The sequence below is a fragment of the Sebastes fasciatus genome, chromosome 20 (assembly GCF_043250625.1).
Source record: "Sebastes fasciatus isolate fSebFas1 chromosome 20, fSebFas1.pri, whole genome shotgun sequence".
Taxonomy (NCBI): Eukaryota; Metazoa; Chordata; class Actinopteri; order Perciformes; family Sebastidae; genus Sebastes; species Sebastes fasciatus.
Genome location: NC_133814.1, coordinates 12081716 through 12099631, shown reverse-complemented (window position 1 = coordinate 12099631; position 17916 = coordinate 12081716). Strand labels below are relative to the sequence as shown.

The 17916-nt window shown below is 41.9% G+C and overlaps 2 protein-coding genes across 2 annotated transcripts in view; one reads left to right on the top strand and one right to left on the bottom strand.

Moving 5' to 3' along the window:
* The window catches only part of ift140 (intraflagellar transport 140 homolog (Chlamydomonas)), a 28132-nt gene that overhangs the window by 7083 nt on the left and 3133 nt on the right, over nt 1-17916 (bottom strand). The window contains exons 6-18 of the mRNA XM_074619258.1: nt 17597-17772; nt 16816-16907; nt 16629-16735; nt 16276-16418; nt 15949-16152; nt 15722-15794; nt 15514-15605; nt 15302-15429; nt 15025-15142; nt 14085-14206; nt 13861-13993; nt 13511-13642; nt 12722-12966 (exon numbers count right to left, since the gene is read on the bottom strand). Of these exons, the coding sequence (XP_074475359.1) occupies nt 12722-12966; nt 13511-13642; nt 13861-13993; nt 14085-14206; nt 15025-15142; nt 15302-15429; nt 15514-15605; nt 15722-15794; nt 15949-16152; nt 16276-16418; nt 16629-16735; nt 16816-16907; nt 17597-17772 (1765 nt within the window). The remainder of the gene's footprint in view (nt 1-12721; nt 12967-13510; nt 13643-13860; nt 13994-14084; nt 14207-15024; nt 15143-15301; nt 15430-15513; nt 15606-15721; nt 15795-15948; nt 16153-16275; nt 16419-16628; nt 16736-16815; nt 16908-17596; nt 17773-17916) is intronic.
* Nucleotides 261-9497, top strand: tmem204 (transmembrane protein 204). The gene is made up of 3 exons (XM_074619451.1): nt 261-1270; nt 2027-2182; nt 8152-9497. The coding sequence occupies exons 1-3, from the start codon at nt 991-993 to the stop codon at nt 8394-8396; spliced, it is 681 nt and encodes a 226-aa protein (XP_074475552.1). The 5' UTR covers nt 261-990; the 3' UTR covers nt 8397-9497.

Sequence of the window (17916 nt, the reverse complement as noted above, 5' to 3'; positions counted from 1 at the left end):
TGTTGCACACGAGAGAGAGGACTTTAGCGAACGCCCCCTGGGCTCCAGACAAAAGAATACACAACAGTGACGTCTAAGAGGGGGGTCTTTTGGACATTCTCTCACACAAACACACTGACACACACACCCACACATTTAAAGTGATCATGAAGAAGGGGGGGGCTGTCTGTTTAAAGCTTGCTACAGTTGTGAGCTGATGTCTCGGACTATGACGAACAGCAACTCCCCCACATTTCAACTCTGACCTCAAGGATTTTTGCAGAGAAACAGTGAGCGAGGGAGAGAGGGAAAGACAGAAAGAAGCAGAGGTAGGTGTGTTTTAAAGGACTTCTTGTTCCAGTCAGGCAGTGGGGGCTCTTCTAGTTGAGACACAGTCTTGGTAAGCCTCAGTAAAGCCACTGACGAGTCAGCTCGGAGAATCTATGCTTATTTGCAACTGTACTCTTCTGAAGACAATGTGAAGTGGCTGCAGGGGGAAAAAGAAAGAAAAAAACAATCTACTGTCTAAACAGAGAAGTCAGCTGCACACACAGAAGTCAGACCAGTGCAATAAGCAACGCACTGAAGAAGGAAAAGAGCAAGAAAATCAAACAAGGAGCAAGATCCAAGAGTCAAGCTGCAGCCAGTCGGAGCCAGTGGAATGGACCTCGGTGCAAGTTGGATTAATCCCCGCGTACCCGAAGTGCTGTCTGAGGAGGAGGGCTGAGGATCGGCTGCAACGACAACCAACTCCTGAATGAGGATGAATGGAGATGTTCTTTAGCTAAGCCTCAAGACAACACTCTTGCACATTCCACCTCTGTGAGAGCTGGGGACAACACCAGCTAACAGCTGGAGGAGGAGGAGGTGGAGAGGAGCCAGGGGGCCCAGAGCACTGCTGGTGCTGCTGCCCCAGAGGAGAGGCACGGGAGCGGGCAGGACACCGCAGAGGATCAGGGGTCGGTGGAGGGACACGAGGGAGGAGAAGAGGTGGCGGGCGCCCGGCCGCGCATGGCCGTGCAGAGGCTGGTGGCGGCAGCGGTGGCAGTAGCCCTGCTGTCCCTCGTCCTTAACAATGTCGCAGCCTTCACCCCCAGCTGGGTCCTGCAGGCCTTGGAGGACGGACGCAAGCGGAGCGTGGGACTATGGAGGTTTTGCCCCGCTGGTGGGGAAAGAGGCCGCGATGATCTCCAGGCTGGGAAACGGGGGCAGGGGACACAGAGGCAGTGCGAAGGCCTGGGATGGGGATCTGATTACGCAGGCTACCAAGAATCCCGCAGCACTGTCAAATGTAAGTAGTTTTGATTGAAAGTGCAACATTATGTATGCCTGCTTTCTAGCAAACTTCAAATTGTCTAATCTCTTTCTCATCAGACTTGTTGACTGATTGATTGGTATATACAAGATGTTAAAGTTCTTGACAGCAACAAATGCAGTACTAGTGGTATTTCTGTGACAGGTGTCAGGTCATAGAAGTCATTTTTGTTCTTTTACAGATGAAACAAACTGCAAAAGAATTTCCCTCTGTGTCAGTAAAGAAAGAAGAAGAAGAGATGATTAACAATTTACCATAAAATACTCAACTCACTGGATTATCAATTATGTACAATATCCATAAATCCAATCTAAGCGCTTTGCTTTAGGTCAATGGCAATCTGATGTATTAGTGTAAACAATGGCACATGGCAGCCAGTTAATCATTTATAGTATGTAATTCATTTTAAAGCCAAATGCATCATTTTGTTGGGCTGACAGAGTATAAACACTATCTGGATGTGTTATCAGGCAGAGTCATTGTTACCTGATTTACTAAAGTAAGCTCCATTGAGAAATTTTCATTCAAGAAAAAGTCTGGGAAGGAACTTTACTGGGCACAATGGGCAACACCGCCTACTAACAAAGATGTGCCTCACCATTCACGATAAAATCAATCACCTTGCTACAAACGTATACTGTATTAAGATCAAGACCTCTGTTTTAGACTCAACGTATGCATGTAGATCAAAGTGCAGGAAAAATGACACAGCTCTTCCTCTGGTCCCTCAAGTGCAGTTTGACATGATGCGGGCGTGTAACCTGATGGCGACGCTGGCCCTGACTGCCGGTCAGCTGATCTTCCTTCTAGGCCTAATGGAGCTGCCCTTCATCACGCAAGAATCCCAGTGGTGGGAGGAGGCCATCGCTGCGCTCTTCCAGCTAGCCAGTGAGTACCAGCATTTCTACAACTTGTTTGCTTTGCAAAAAGACAAGCCTCAGAGAAGCATGTTTTCTATGCACATAATATCACACAGAAAGAGGGAAATCCAGATGCTGCAGGGCAAAGTTCACATGCTCTCTGGTAGGGTGCCAAAGAGAGGGGGATCAAATCACAGGGGGAGCTAGACTGGCTGACTCTCCAACACTGAAGATCAGCTAAATAGTGCAGGAAGACACTCGAGCAAAAGGCAGCACACCTCTTGCTTTGAGTTTCAGTAAAAAATAAACTTTTAGAAAATAGCTGCTAGTCAATATTTTTACAAATTGTAAGTCCAAATCTGTGATAAATGAAGATAATGTAGATCAAATGTGACGATAAGTGCACAGTAGTGGAAGTTATAACTGACTGTACCATCCGTCATCATTTTCATTTAAAAATGGGCTGTTGAAACCACAGTTTTCTGATTTTGGCAGAAGAAAAAAAGTATAAATAAACCAAATAAAACCAGCCAACTAAGAGAGAAGAAACTAGGAATGAAAAACATAGAAGGTCTGCACACTGTTGCTCCCTTTAACACATCTTAGTTAGGGACGTTTTGAGCACAAGCTCTTCGTCAGACTTAAAAAAACTACACAGAGACGCCATCTTAAAGGTAAACGCTCTGGTCGAATGATACATGTACATGTTACATGTATATTAAGAAAAACACATATATACATAATATACAACGATATATACAAAAATTCATATACAAACATTTATCAATTAATAATATAGGTAAGTACTTCTCAGCTCATAACTTGGGTCATTGGCGGTATCATGTGACCAGAGCATGGCGTCTCTGTGTAGATTTATTAAGTCTGAAGAAGAGCTTGTGCTCGAAACGTCACTAACTAAGATGTGCCAATAAATTGCACTTGAAAGGGAACTACAGTGTGCGGACCTTCTTCTATGTTTTAAATATGGTCTAGCACTGGCCTACTACATTTTGGATGTGCGCAACCACCTTACATTGTTCTGGGAAACCAGAAAATAGAAAGAGGGTTCACAACCAGCACCCATCCGTCCCACTGTGACACATCAAGAGCTGGCTGGTAACAGTGCTCCTGCTGAGGAAGTGTGTTGTGTTGTTGTGTGCAGTGTGGTCGCTCAGCCGGTTGGTATCATTGTGGCAGGGCGGCGTGAAGGGGGTCTGCTCTGGGTCTAAATTTAGTCTTAGTCCAGAGTCCAATGGGCCAGAGCTGCAGCGAGCCAGGGAGCGACTGTCGGGCGCCAGGATATCCCTGCTCAGGACGAGGAAATGTCTGTGACTACCTGTTATGCAAACCCCCGAGCTGAAGAAGGAAAAAGAGGGGAGGGGGGAACGGACGGGAAAGACAGTTTCGACAGGGACTGTGTGTTTGTGTGTGCACTGGCAGGAGGGATTATGTGCATGCGGGTCTGTGTGTGTTTATAGTGTGTTTTGGTAGAGAACTGTCCCGCGGTACACAAGACAGCAGGGTGGGAATTGCCTCCGTCTAGATAAGCTGGCCGAGCTTTTATGTCTGTGTTTACAAAATGTCCAACAGCAACGGCAAATAAAGAATCTCCTCTTCATCGTTAGCGTCTTCGGCACACATTGAAGCAGGGGTGAGGGCTTTTATCTGAAGACCTTGGCGTGAGGATTGAGACCCACCCAACTTTACAGTATTTTTTCAATATTAGACGAGCCAAATCTCTGTGATCAGGAACTCATCTCACCAAAGGTTGACTAACAAGTGGCAAAACAAATATAAATCATTATCTCCAACGTGCGTGGTGGACTTTTATAGCTGTTTTGATAATGTGATGACCTATGAGACTACGTCCGCAAATGTTGGCATTAGTAACAATAGTGACAGAGTCGATTTAAGTAATAAACAGTACACACCTATTTCCCTGACATCTAAAAATAGGAGGGCTCTCTGGAAAAACGGCATCTTCCAATTTTACTCTCTTACCATATAAGGCCAACAAAGCTGCTGAGTCATAAGATGACATCTATCTTGGCATATGGGATGCTTCCAACCAAAAACAGAATTAGAGTATAATTAAGAATTTAAAAGATAAAAACATTACATTAGGCACTATGTGGACAATCGGAGTGGGAAGAGGTAAAATAAGTCTTATGTCATAACGTTCCTATGCTTGTCTGGATGTATTTAACTTTCTTATCATTTGGGAGTTTTAATAAAATACAAATCTAAGCAATAGAAAAGACAAAACAATTCCTACTCAATGGCCATTTACTAGCTTTATCAAGGAATTTCAACCCTATCAGACGATCTTCACCAGCAGATTGAGCTGATTTTTCAAAGAAATAGTAGTTTGGTAGTTTATAGTAGTTCATGTTTTATTTTCTAAGGTCAAGAATGACCTTCTAAGGTGAAGAAGAATTTACTTTGAATCTAGATCTGAAACAATTAGTGAATTATTCAGTCGAGTCAATCGCCAGAATAATAATCGACACAACTATTTTGATGACCGATTAATTGTTTTTCTAGCAACAAGACTTAAGTGTCTACAGCCACACTACCGACTCTAAGAGTAAACCAAAGCATGGGCAGATGCCCTGCTGATAGATTTTGAGACATTTCACTCAAAAAAGGTCAACCTGATGGTGGTGCTAGATGAAAAGCAAAGCCATTAGGATTCACACTTTGGGCATCATCTGTACCAAATTTCACGGGGAATCCATCCAATAGTAATTCATTCTTGGCCAAAGTGGTGAACCAACCAACAGACTGACATTGCCATCCATAGAGACACAACACTAGCATGGTCAATAACAATTCTTTGTCTCATAGTCTTTCTTTGCCTTTGTCTGATAGTAAAGTGAATATTTTTGGGGCTTTATGTTATTGGTCGGACAAAACAAGCAATATGATTTGAGGCTTTAGGAAATTAAAAGGGCAAATATTTTACTATTTAAACAATGAATCGATTAATAGAGAAAATTAGGGCTGTCCTCAACCAAAGAAATTCTTAGTTGACTGACACTTGTGGGGTTTTTGTTGACTTATCGATTAGTTGATTTAATCGACAGATCTGTAAAACTAAGTTTCTCCACAACGAATCACACAACAGCAACACTTTAAATCTTGTGTTTACCAGAGCTGTGATCATAAGTTTCTTGGAAATAAGTCATTCAGCATGAAAAAAGCATAAAAAAATTACTAATCGACTAAAGAAATCTTAGTTGTCTAAGAGCAAAACGATCGATCGGTCAAAAACGACTAAGAGAAAAAAAAAATCTGAAAATAAAGGCTACAAAAATATATTAATAATGGCGTTCCTTTACAAAATTCATATCCAAGTAAAGGGGCCTTGTTTTCCGAGTGCAGACAGTTCCTTTTTACCATTCAGTCAAATCAGTAATCCATTCCTACGATAGACCTCCCCCATGGAGTCAGTGAATGGGCTTCAGCTCTGAATGAATAGAGATATTTTTACCCATCACTCTTTTTCTCAGGAATGTTTTCATTCTCTGACGTGCCAAAATGCTCAGCTATTGCAAGCAGATTGCGGAATAACAATATCCAGTTCCATTCAGTGATATCTCGGCGGTTTTGGCAGGTCCGGGCTGAAAGCGCAATATTGGTCGTTTCACTCTGGAATGTGTTTTCTGAATGGACCCAGCTCTAACGTGTTAAAGGTCATGACTGCAGGTCATGTCCCTCTGAGACGCACATTATCATTTCTTTTGATTTTGAGGAACTGTGGAGCTCAATTCAGATCTCGTTGAAATCTGGCTCAGGAAGGAGGCACGCTTTACCCAGAAATATGTGGCTCAAGAGATTCCTGCTAATAAGGGAGTGGTAAAGGTTTGAGCAAAATTTCCAGTCAGGCTTAGTCACTCTAATGAAGTATATGCCCTTTAAGAATAAACCAAGGCATAACTATCTGGAAGGAAAACAAAGCAGCGAGATGAATTTCCAAGACCCGGCCTTATGATAAGACTTTCTCTGTGACAGATCATGTCAAATGTCCAGTAAATATATTAACCTCGAAGCTCAGGGTGTGGAGAGGAGGGAAGGAAGGAAGGATGGAAAGAGGAAGAAGGGGAAGGAAGTTTGAGAGATAAGTCTGTGCCAAAAAAAGAGGTTCACACAGCCCACCCTGGCTGGAACCCGGACAGGAGATTATTCATTTTCTTGGATAAGGAGCCAGACAGGTTAAACACGAACAGATTGAGCAAACAGTTGTGTTCGTAAGCGCGGTGGTAGACACGCAATGATACACAGACACAATTATCCACATCCTCATTTAAAACAATGACAGCCTTCTTACTGTGCGGGTAGAGAAAGAAATACAAATGAACTCCCCCCTCGGTGCCGCTGACCGCTTCAGGAAACTGACTGATTCATATCCTAAAGCACCAACATCCATATTTCCAGTGATTATTTTTGGTCTATGTATTTATACCACTGTGGATGGGGATTTTCAGACATGTATTATTGTTGAACTATTGGATCATGGCTCCAGACTACACTTGAATGAGGGATTGACTCGGGGATATCATTGATCGCTGTTGGCTTTCATATACACCTCTAAAGAATAAGGAAAGGTGTGGGCTTTGGAGACAGTGAATCACTTTCCATAGATAAAACAAAGTAAAGATCAAATAAACAGCATGGAATCGAAGGCCGTGGCTTATTTTTACCTTCGCATGCAAACAGGAGTTCCTCATCGCGTGAGTTACTGGGAATCAAAGAAATCAGGAGATAAAACATCTCAAAGGCTTTTCCGCGCATATATTCATGCTCTGATATTTTTACGCTACTGAGAACTTTGATCTCGAGATCTCAGAAGTTCTTCCTAGGGAGGAGGAAACAGATTTCCAAATTCAAAGGCCCCACACAGAGCTCCCGCTGAACTGTGTAATACAAGGCTACAGGGATGGAAGTATACATGTGAGCATAGGGCTGCCCAAAGTGGGGCCCGCGGGCCAAAGTTGGCTCGCTATAAGGTTTGATTTGGCCCGCCAGATGTTTCTAGCAAATTTAGTTTTCTTTAATTAAAAGACCTGAGGGATAGCCGGCGATCGTGACTGACTTTAGTCTCTTTTGGAGGTTGTAGCAGGCTCAGTTTTAGAGCTATACTGGTATCATATGTAACTAGAACCTAAGGAATCCATTGGTACTAACCATGTCATACTTGTCAGGAAGGAGGCTAAATAACGCTCCAAATTTAGGGCTCAATTTTGGCGAGGAAAAACTGGCATTGGCCATTTTCACATGGGTCGCTTGACCTCTGACCTCAATATATGGGAATGAAAATGGGCTCTAAGGGTACCCACGAGTCTCCCTTTACAGACATCTCCACTATATGATAATCCCATGCAGTTTGGGGCAGAAACATGCAGTTTTTTGCATGCAGTATAAATGTGTTATTTTCGCATGATCTAAAAATAGTGTATTTGAATATTTCTGCTGGGGTCCATAAACAGTCTTGGAATTGCATAAATTGACTGGAAATGAGCCCACTCTATTCTATTTGGGGAACTTGGGATCCTACTACCATTTTGCATCTTAACAATACAACACAATACAATACAATAGGTGTATGCTTTTGGCCCGTGGCCCACCATTAAGTTCCAGTTTTGGCCCGAAAAGGGAAAACGTTTTGGCACCCCTGTGTGAGAATGTGGGATTTCAAAAAGACACTTTAGATTCACTTGCGCTCTGTTAAATTACTGTACTTTTAATGTACGGCTTTCCCAATATCCAAGAAATACTAAACCTGAAATAGACAAATAAATAAAGAGAAAAAAAATATAGAAATATAAAATAAAGAAAATATTTTTCAGAACATTTTCTTTTCTGTGGGCAGTTTTTAGCCACGCCAGCAGCTAAACGTTCAATAAATATATTCAACTGGAACCTCACTGTACAACATGTTGCTAAATGAGAACGGCGGTGCATTTTCACTGACTGAAGCCTTTTCTCTCTCTACAGGTTTTGTGCTGGTGATTGGATTGGTGACCTTTTATAGGATCGGGCCCTACACACACCTGTCCTACTCCTGCTACTTGGACATAGCCGCTTGCCTGCTGGCCACGATGGCCGCGGCCATGCTCATCTGGAACATTTTACACCGCCGCGATGACTGCCTCGCACCTCGAGTTATAATCATCAGTCGCTCACTGGCATCACCTTTCCACCCACGCCTAGACAACGACTATGTGGAGTCGCCTTGTTGACTTCATAAGCCAAGCAAATAAAGGAGTAATAGACGACACTGACAAGGCTGTACTCTCAACTATTCAGCTATGTGACTCTCAAGAGAAGATCCCTGTGGCTCTACAACAGCTGGACTAACATTTACCTGCAATTGTAAAACTCTATATTTCACAACTTCTCCCACCATAAACAAAGATATCAGAATTGTTTTGCTGCTTAGTGCACAAATTTAACTAAACTTAATGTATAAAGCAGCCCTAAACTTCCAAACATATTCAAAACTGTATGAAGTGTCATTTATTCATGCTTTGGTGAGCTATGTTGTAGCTAAATATGGAATTTGGACAAGGAATGTCTTGTATGAATCATCCTGCTTCTGAAAAGATCAAGCTGGAACTTGACCTGTTTTATTATATTATATGTGTGCTTATTAAATGGCCTCCTGCATCATTATAAATTGGAAAAATTATGAAAAAGATGTTGAAAATGCAATACCAGAATACCTCATATTTGTTTTCATCCATTTAAAGCTCATTACAATTTTAATACATATTAATTTTAATGATATATTTTGCAAGTAAGTAGGTAAACTAACATGGTTTTTGATTGGGCTAAACCAAATCAGTGATAATATTTCATTTTAAAACAGCCAATGAGAGGTGATATTTTGATCAAATAAACATGAACCTACTGAAATGAGAGAATATTCTCACTCTCTCTAAATCAGTCATTGTAAAATATTATTATTAAATAAAAAAAACAAATGACCTGCCAATTAATGCATGGAAGTGATTTGGATTATTTTTTAAGCAGTATTTGTTAAATTGAAGGTAACAAATGTTTTGCCGACGTACTGCATTTTGAAATAACATACACATTTCAATGCTCATTTTTCATGATGCCTTCCATACAAAACTCTGCTAGCTTGTGGTACATACTGTATACTTAAATTAATATAACAGAGTTGTGTAAAGAACAGTGCTATCAGTAGTAGTAGTTATTATTGTGACCATATCATACTTCTGCAAAGAACTCCAGGCTAACTGTGGGGCAAACATAGGGGCACATTAAAATAATAATATATCATATAAATTCAATAAATTTATTGGTAAATATTCAAACACAGTGGTTTTTGTTGTTGCTGCTGTTTCGGTGTCCAACACCACATCTGACAAATGGACAGGACTTCATTAATTTTAAAATTTTAAAATGACAGCTATAACATGTATATTTGTGTGTATATAAGTGTAACCTTTAGCAACAGACTTTCAAGACTGCATCTGTGATATTCTAAACTAAAGGTTTACTTACTTTTTCCAGAGCTTTCGACCATATATCACAGCGGTCTTCAGCAACTAGAATTTGCTCAGTACAGTACTATGTACAGTAGGGGTGTAAAGATACATCGTTAGGGATCGATGTATCAATTCATTGATCAACGATCCAGTATCACGATACAGGGGTAACGATTCAATATATTGTGATACTTCATTCACATACATTGGAGGTCAGAGGTTAACGGGACCCCTGTGAAAATCGCCATGCCAGTTTTTCCTCGCCAAATTTGTATCATAAATTTGGAGCATTATTTAGCCTCCTTCTCGACAAGCCAGTATGACATGGTTGGTACCAATGGGTTCCTTAGGTTTTTCTAGTTTCATATGATGCCACTACCTTCACTCTAAAACTTTTGAGCCCGCTACAACCTCTGAAAGATCGAATAGTGGCCGGGCCCGATGGCAGGCAATTGAATTTTTAGGAGGTTAATTAAAAATCGATACAGTGTTTTGGAGAATCGATACAGTATCGCAAAACATAATATCGCAATACTCATGTGTGTCGATATTTCATATTATATACAGTATGTATATATATTTCATGCCATTTGATCAGTATAGTATAAGAAAAAGTGCAGCACATACTGTATATTGCTTTAGGTGTTGTGTGTTACAGCTATCCTCCAAAAACACTCTTATGTAGATTAATCACAAGTGAGTGCACTGGTAGAATCATTTTAAATTCTAACACCATCATTTTAAGAAAACTGACCTACTACTACTACTACTGAAGATAAATATAGATATCTACATTTTTGTACTGTGCAAAAATTCCAATGTTTGCCTCAGGGAAGGGGAAAAGCTTCTTTTAAAGAATGAGAACAGCGGCAGCGACAACAGTGGAGAAGAACTGTAATGGTTTCATGCAGTGAATTATTTACTTTCCTATAACAAATGGCTTAAACTGAGAGAACGAGGGTCACATGTACCACGGCCAATTATGATGACTGCAACATCATCCATCAGTCTGTGCTTCACCCCTGAACACTTCCTCGGGTGTTCTTGTTCCTGATGGAAAGGGGTTTTACTTTTAAATAGCAAATGCAGTGGCAAAAAGACAGCAAGAGAAGGCTTGCATTCAATGTGAGCAGATAACCCTACAGCATTCAGTCACCTGAAGTCAAGGACAACATGAATGAGAGGAAGTAGCACAGTCTGGACTGAATAAAGACATTCCAACCTGTATCTGACACACGTTTGCTTTGGGAGGCACTGATTCAGTACATCCAGGGACGAGGCTGAATAAAGTCCCATGAAATAAGCTTGACTCTTTGAGCGCGAGTCAGTCTCTGACTCAAGCTTAAGAGTCTTTGTCAATTCAAAGATCTGCACCATGGAGACAAGTCCCAGAAGGTACAGGTTACCGCTGCAGGAAATGCATATTCCTGTGGGTGGAGATATGCGGGAATCTAACACAATGCTGATCTTTTTATAAAAAAAACAACAAGAAGCAGCAGTAAAAATAGTCATCAATGAGGAACTGAGTAAAGCTGTCATCGTGCCTATTAAACTCTTTGGAATATCCGGCCAGTGGGATATGCTATTTGCCCATTTGCGTAATATTTGTACGTGCGAAAGCAACACTACAGCATAGTCCAGACCGAGTGCCCTGAATCACGTATTCAGCTGAAGATAATATCAGATCTTTGCTGAAATCACATACGTTTCCCCAACACACGCGCACACATACAGGAACAGACACGCACATCCTTTTACTGACCTGATTCAATGTTTGCAAGAATGTAAAGGGCACTCCTTTTGGACCAAACTGGCAGCGGGACCTAATGTGTGTGCATGTGCGTGTGTGTGTGTGTGTGTGTGTGTGTGTGTGTGTGTGTAAGTCCCAGTGTGTTTAGAAAAGTACATCCCCCCCATCCCCTAACAGAAACAGTCACATATATACACGTTGAAGAGTTCCTTCCCTAAGCACAGACACAGAAAAAAAACTCCTTAATCATGTCCTGTGTTTAAAATACTATTTCATGTACTTAAATAAACAAATAAAAGTTATGCTCTGGGGGATTGATTTATTATAGCATCAAGATATGATACGCTTGAAGACAAACTGTGGACTTTAGTTTAATATATTATGGAATTCTGTATATACAGTATTTAAAATGTACAAGCCTTTCCAAAGACGAATACAGTGTTGTGGCATTTCTTTTCATTAACTTGTCAAGTGCCTACTTTGGTCGTATTACTTTAGGGATGTTTTGGCCACTTAAAAGAAAGGCTCATCTAAAAAAAATCCATATCAGTTTAAGTGTATGCTATATTTAGAATAGCTGTGAGACAGCTATACAGTCTATGTTTCTGACGGGGAACTGAAGCTGTTATCTATGCTCTCGCCAAAGCAACCAGGCTCCATTGAAAAAAACAGTAATTTTACCTTGCAGAACACGGGAGTTGCTGGTCTACTGCTGCTTTGATTGGTTAGTTTGTTTGTGTTATTGTGTGACTTTGGTTAGTTCGGATTCACACAATAGCACAAACAAACTAACCTGTTATATTGATTCTTTTAGGAGACTAAAATACTTTCGGCCCCGTCCACAGCAGTACATTGCTTTGGTTCCGTGCGGTAACTCCTGTCTGCTTCTCCAAACTGGGGGCGTGCCGACCATCATCTACTGTAGGTAATACACTGACTATGGATAAGTACCTCATACAACCCCACTTCAAAACACCCAAACTATTCCTTTAAGGCTACAAAACTATTGTGGTAGTTTTCCTCCATGTTGACCTCAACAGTCAAAGGTGGCAAGAGGCAAAAATGTTCTCAATGTAAGTCAAAGAGAATAGTTACAGCTCTGCTGCTGCAAACCATTGTAGAGCATCCTGAGAAGAGTCAAGGCTGTAGCAACAATGCTCTCCCTGTGGCCTTTGCTTAGCCTTTGAACTAAAGCCCCAGTGGAAAGGGCTGCTGGAAGAAGTGATGACAGCGATCAAAAGGGCACATACTATCCTGCACGTCTCCTCTCTATGAGCTGACACATGTAATGACGCCTTACCTCTTGATGAGCTTGATAGACTTGAAGGCTTCGTCCATGTCGCCGATGGTCAGGTAGAAGCTGAAGTTGAGCATGGCGTCGCGGGTGGCCTTCTCACAGTTCTCCAGGCCAACAAAGTCTCTGAGAGCTCGCCTGGACACCATATTGGGGAACTGGGTAGCCGAACCCCTCGATGGCTGGGTCTGCTGTGGAGGTGCTGATGCTGTGGCTGAAATCTCTGCTAACCCCGGATCTCTCTCACCGGGCTGAGGAGGGGTAGACCAGGCAGGAAAACATGGTGTTAAGATTGGTAAACACGCAATTCACAGCCAGTAAATGAATGCAGCATGCTGTGAGGTACGATCATTGTTAGTAAAGCAAATGCAAAAGCTTCGGGAGAACATGGGTTATGGGAATGGGTAAGAGGCAGAGCGAACCAAACAACAACAAAAGCATCACAGAACAAATATATTCATCGAGACTAGGTGGATGGTAACTGGACAGAACATAGTGACGTCTAGATATTTCAGGGATGCACTTGTGCTGCTGATCTTGGGGAGCCAATGCTTAAATTTTGCTTCAATGCAGCACAAGGCATACACGACCACAGTTGTTGGGAGTCAAGAAGCTTTCTGAACGGACTGTATGGCACAGACACACTTACTTCTGGTAAAAAGACAACCCCCCTCCGAAATAATAGCTGGGGGTGTGCGAGACCAAACACACAGAGTTTCACATAAGAATAGTGATGGTGCAATCAAAAAGTGAAGAGACAACACACAAGCAGAACAGGGTGTTCTCCGTCCTCACCTTGCAGCTGAAATAATAGTACGGCACGTCCAGAGCGAGGAGCGCCTGTAGGCCTGAAGGTTTAGGGTAACAGTCCTGAAGGAGGAGCCCATGCTCCTGTGTACAGAAGAGTGTCACTACTGACACGTCCATCTGAGCAGAGGGAAGGCAAGACACTGTCAAACTACTTTACATATACATTGCATTTATTAAAATCATCATCACTCATCTAAGATACTGTACATGCACAAATCAACATATATATATTTTTAGCACCAGTAGTCCCGGTGGAAGTCAAAACTACCAGCGTGCGCCATGCTTTGCTGATAGAGCTGTACAGGACTATCTCAATGTTAAGCAGCAGTCTTTACCGTATCCGTAACAGTCGATGTGGATTCAGAGCTGATCGGCACTGTCTCACAAACAAAGAGACGAGGTTCACTCTCGTCCCAGAAGTGAGATACAGGGCAGCGACCGCTGAGCTCCGTTCCCTGAAACTGCTGCCTGAAACACAGATCAGTCACGTACAACATAAGACGACCAGGAGGAGAAAACTCTACACGGGCAGCATACAAATACAGCTAAAAGCAGCTACCTTTCACTTTCTTCTGGCTGTGAGATACCGCTGGACGGTCTGCCAACGAAGAAGTCAAAGTGTGTCACAGTGTCCATCTCAACGTCGTAAAAGTACACTTTGTGATCTGGTCGCCCATTAACCTAAGAGGAAGAGTTACATACAGCTCAGTTAAGAGAAAGATTCACATGAAATGGTCACATTTTAAGATACTGGAATATTTAATATATATAGACGTATCAGCTAGGGCTGTCAATCGATTACATTTAAATTTTATTTTTTAATCATTAAAATATTTAATTGCGATGGGAGTGGACAAATATGCTTGTTTTATGCATATGTATGTATATATTTATTATTGGAAATCAATTAACAACACAAAACAATGACAAATATTGTCCAGAAACCCTCACAGGTACTGCATTTAGTATAAAAAATATGCTCAAATCATAACATGGCAAACTGCAGCCCAACAGGCAACAACAGCTGTCAGTGTGTCAGTGTGCTGACTTGACTATGACTTGCCCCATAACTGCATGTGATTATCATAAAGTGGGCATGTCTGTAAAGGGGAGACTCGTGGGTAACCATAGAACCCATTTTCGTTTACATATCTTGAAGTTAGAGGTCAAGGGACCCCATTGAAAATGGCCATGCCAGTTTGTCCTCGCCAAAATTTAGCGCAAGTTTGGAGCGTTATTTAGCCTCCTTCCCGACGAGTTAGTGTGACATGGTTGGTACCAATGAATTCCTTATGTTTTTCTAGTTTCATATGATACCGGTATCTTCACAAGCTTTAAAACTGAGCCTGCTACGACCTCCGATTGATTGAATGCATTAATGCGTTAAAGAAATTAGTTGCGTTAAAACGAATTTGCGTTCACGCGTTATTGTGTTAACTTTGACAGCCCTAGTATCAGCTCTCAAAAACAAAGGAGAGGGTTGTAAGTTGTCCATTCACCTGAGAGATTAGGATGCTGACTTGGCTGCTGTTGGCGTTACATTTGACTGATCTCAGGGCTCCCAGATTGGCAATTTGGTCAGCCAGGTTCTTAGCACTACAGTGAGCTTTGGCATCTCTATAAAGACGTACAGTAAGACAGGCATTGTTGGACAAAAAAAGTAGTTGGAACAACAAACAGACATTTACAAAACATTGAAATTAGCTGGATGTCTTTTTTATAATTGAAGGATACCAGAACTGAAGTGATACCAACATCCACATTAACACTACATACCTTCGGGAGAGGTCAAATACTCTAATGTGTGCTGTGTCTGTGCCTACCACCAGGTAAGACTGACACACACTGAGTAGCACAGGGTTGCCCTCTGCCTTGGAGAAGGTCAGCAGTTGCTTCACGGTGCCCTAAAGAAAAGAGAGGAAAAAACAGCTTGCTCACACATCTGTCATGTGTTTAGTGACTTATGGATAGTAGGTGGGACAACAGACCTGTGGCGTGCGAATCTGGACCCTGTTAGGTTCCACAGTGTAGAGGTTCTCACCATGTACAGCTGCGACATGGGTGTCACAAGGAAACGATCCTGGGAAATCAGCCAGAGGGGAGGTGGAGAAAGAAGTACAGGGGAATCAGTGCAGCTTCTAAAATATCACATCTATAAATTGGTCTGTTCAGTGGGCTTTTGCTCAAGTCTTGTACCTGTATTGCGAAGAGCTGTCCCTGAAAGCTCGTACACAGTGACCTGCTTGCCACTCCAGACTGTCACTGAATCCTGTTGGTATGACAACACACATCCTGTTACCATGATGTCAATTTAAATTTGTACTTGTCTTCACGAGCAACTCTTTGTAGAAGCATTAAGGGTCTTTTCTTAAGTACAGAGAAGTGTTGATTCTACACTTTTCCCTTTTCAACTCCACACTTACCTTAGTAACACAGACTCCCTTGATGTGTAAGTCAGACTGCAGAGCGAGGTGCACTCCTGTGGTGAACTGAGTGATGCTGAGCTGGGTCGGGGTGAGCTGCACCGCTGCCACCTGCTGGCCGAAGTGGGCTGACATCACATGCTCACACAGGATCAGCACTGTGTTCGAATTGTTGGCCGCCAGCAGATTCAGGCTCGTGCCCCACTGAAATGGAAGGTCTGAGTGAACTTTCCCAGCAGAATACTATACATATACGTTTATATTAGATAATACGTTTTACATAATATATTTTCATGTGCTAATATCACATTTTAGTCCAGACAGTACCTGTAGCTGAATGACATTTCCTTGTATTTCTGTGGGAGTCTGTAGCTTCCACTGGTCCTTGGCTTCACCTCTGCTGCCGCCTAACTGCACCACCATCTTCCACATTGCTATGCGCCCTTGGCTGGTACCAGCGGCCAAGATTTCTGGGGAGGCCGCAACATTATATAAATGAGGTTTGAAACAAGTGGTAACACATTGTGGTAATCAAGGGGACGGATTCAGTGTAATCAGTCTACTGAAGGTTTGAGAATGTGATGAAATAAATCATCTTGAAACAACCGTATCCACCGGAATGTGAAGAAAAAAACAGCACTTATACTGTTCGCACTACAGGATGAATATTTAGAAGTTACCTTTTCCTGCACAGTGTGACACACAGTTGATCACCTCTCCTCTCTCAAACCCCAGAGTCTCATCGAGAGACAAAACGTAGTTATCGCCTCCGTCCAGATCCCACAGCCTAAAAAAAAAAGAGACAAATATTCAAGTTTAAAATAGGAACGCACAGTATATGTGTACAAACAGTATGTGTACACTGACCTGATAACCTGTTCTCCTGTTGCTGTGATAAGGAGGCCGTTCTCTGTCCAGACAATGTCTACATTCTGCCCAGTCTTGCTGCTCAACTTCACCTGATATGAAAAAACATGTTCACAAACCAAACTGATCTTTGTATCGACCATTTCACAGTTGTAAAGTAAACATTCCAAGTATGTCCCAGTTTATTTCCTGTTGCAGTGTATGTGAATGACATATGGGTTGCGTCAGAAATTCCACACTAACATGCTATTTAGCATGCTAAAGCAGTATGTGAGACTTTTTTAGTATGTCCGAATCCTTAATATGCAACCAATAGTAATTGCATACTATTTCCGGTGAAGTCTTACTGCATGCAAACACTGGACACTACGGCGGCATAAATATCTCGTAATGCAATATGGTAGTGACAACAACATTCATAACAGACGTTGTTGGACGGCTCTGTAACGAAAATAATGCTTCAATTTAAGTGTAAGTTAAAGATTTCACTTTGCTAGGCGTAATATATTTTTTAGATTTACTTCAGACTTTGATGCTCCCAAACCGTCGTTTGGTCACATGAAGTCGGTTACTATGGTTACGCGTCTCCAACCTGCAGGGAGACTCTCAGCAGGGGACGACGTAAATTACTGCTCAGTGCAGTACTGCTGCTTATTCACACAAAAGTATGTTGAACGATGGTGCACATATTGAGTATGTAGTGCATAGTATGTGATTTCGCATGCAGCCAAGCTGACAGGAAGTAAACATGGCCCCAAGCTGTTGCCTAGCAATGCAATACCTTCATAAATTCCTGGGCTTCTCCCTCAGGTCCGAGAGTGTACTGTGACAACATCAGGGTCTCTGTGATCACAGCAAGTGCCTCTCTTTTGTCGAAGTAGAGCAGTTTCTTGATTGTCCCCTCCACACTGAGAAGTGTGCTCGTCTTACAATGCTCATCCACAAAGTGGACCGTACCTATGTAGAAGGTACACAGGATTAAAGATTATAAACATGGTAAGATATCCATTTCCTCATATTTCCCCATTTCCAGATTTTCTTTGGTTAATACAATGTGGCTTAAAGAATACATACTCACTGTGGTACAAAAATACTTTAAGA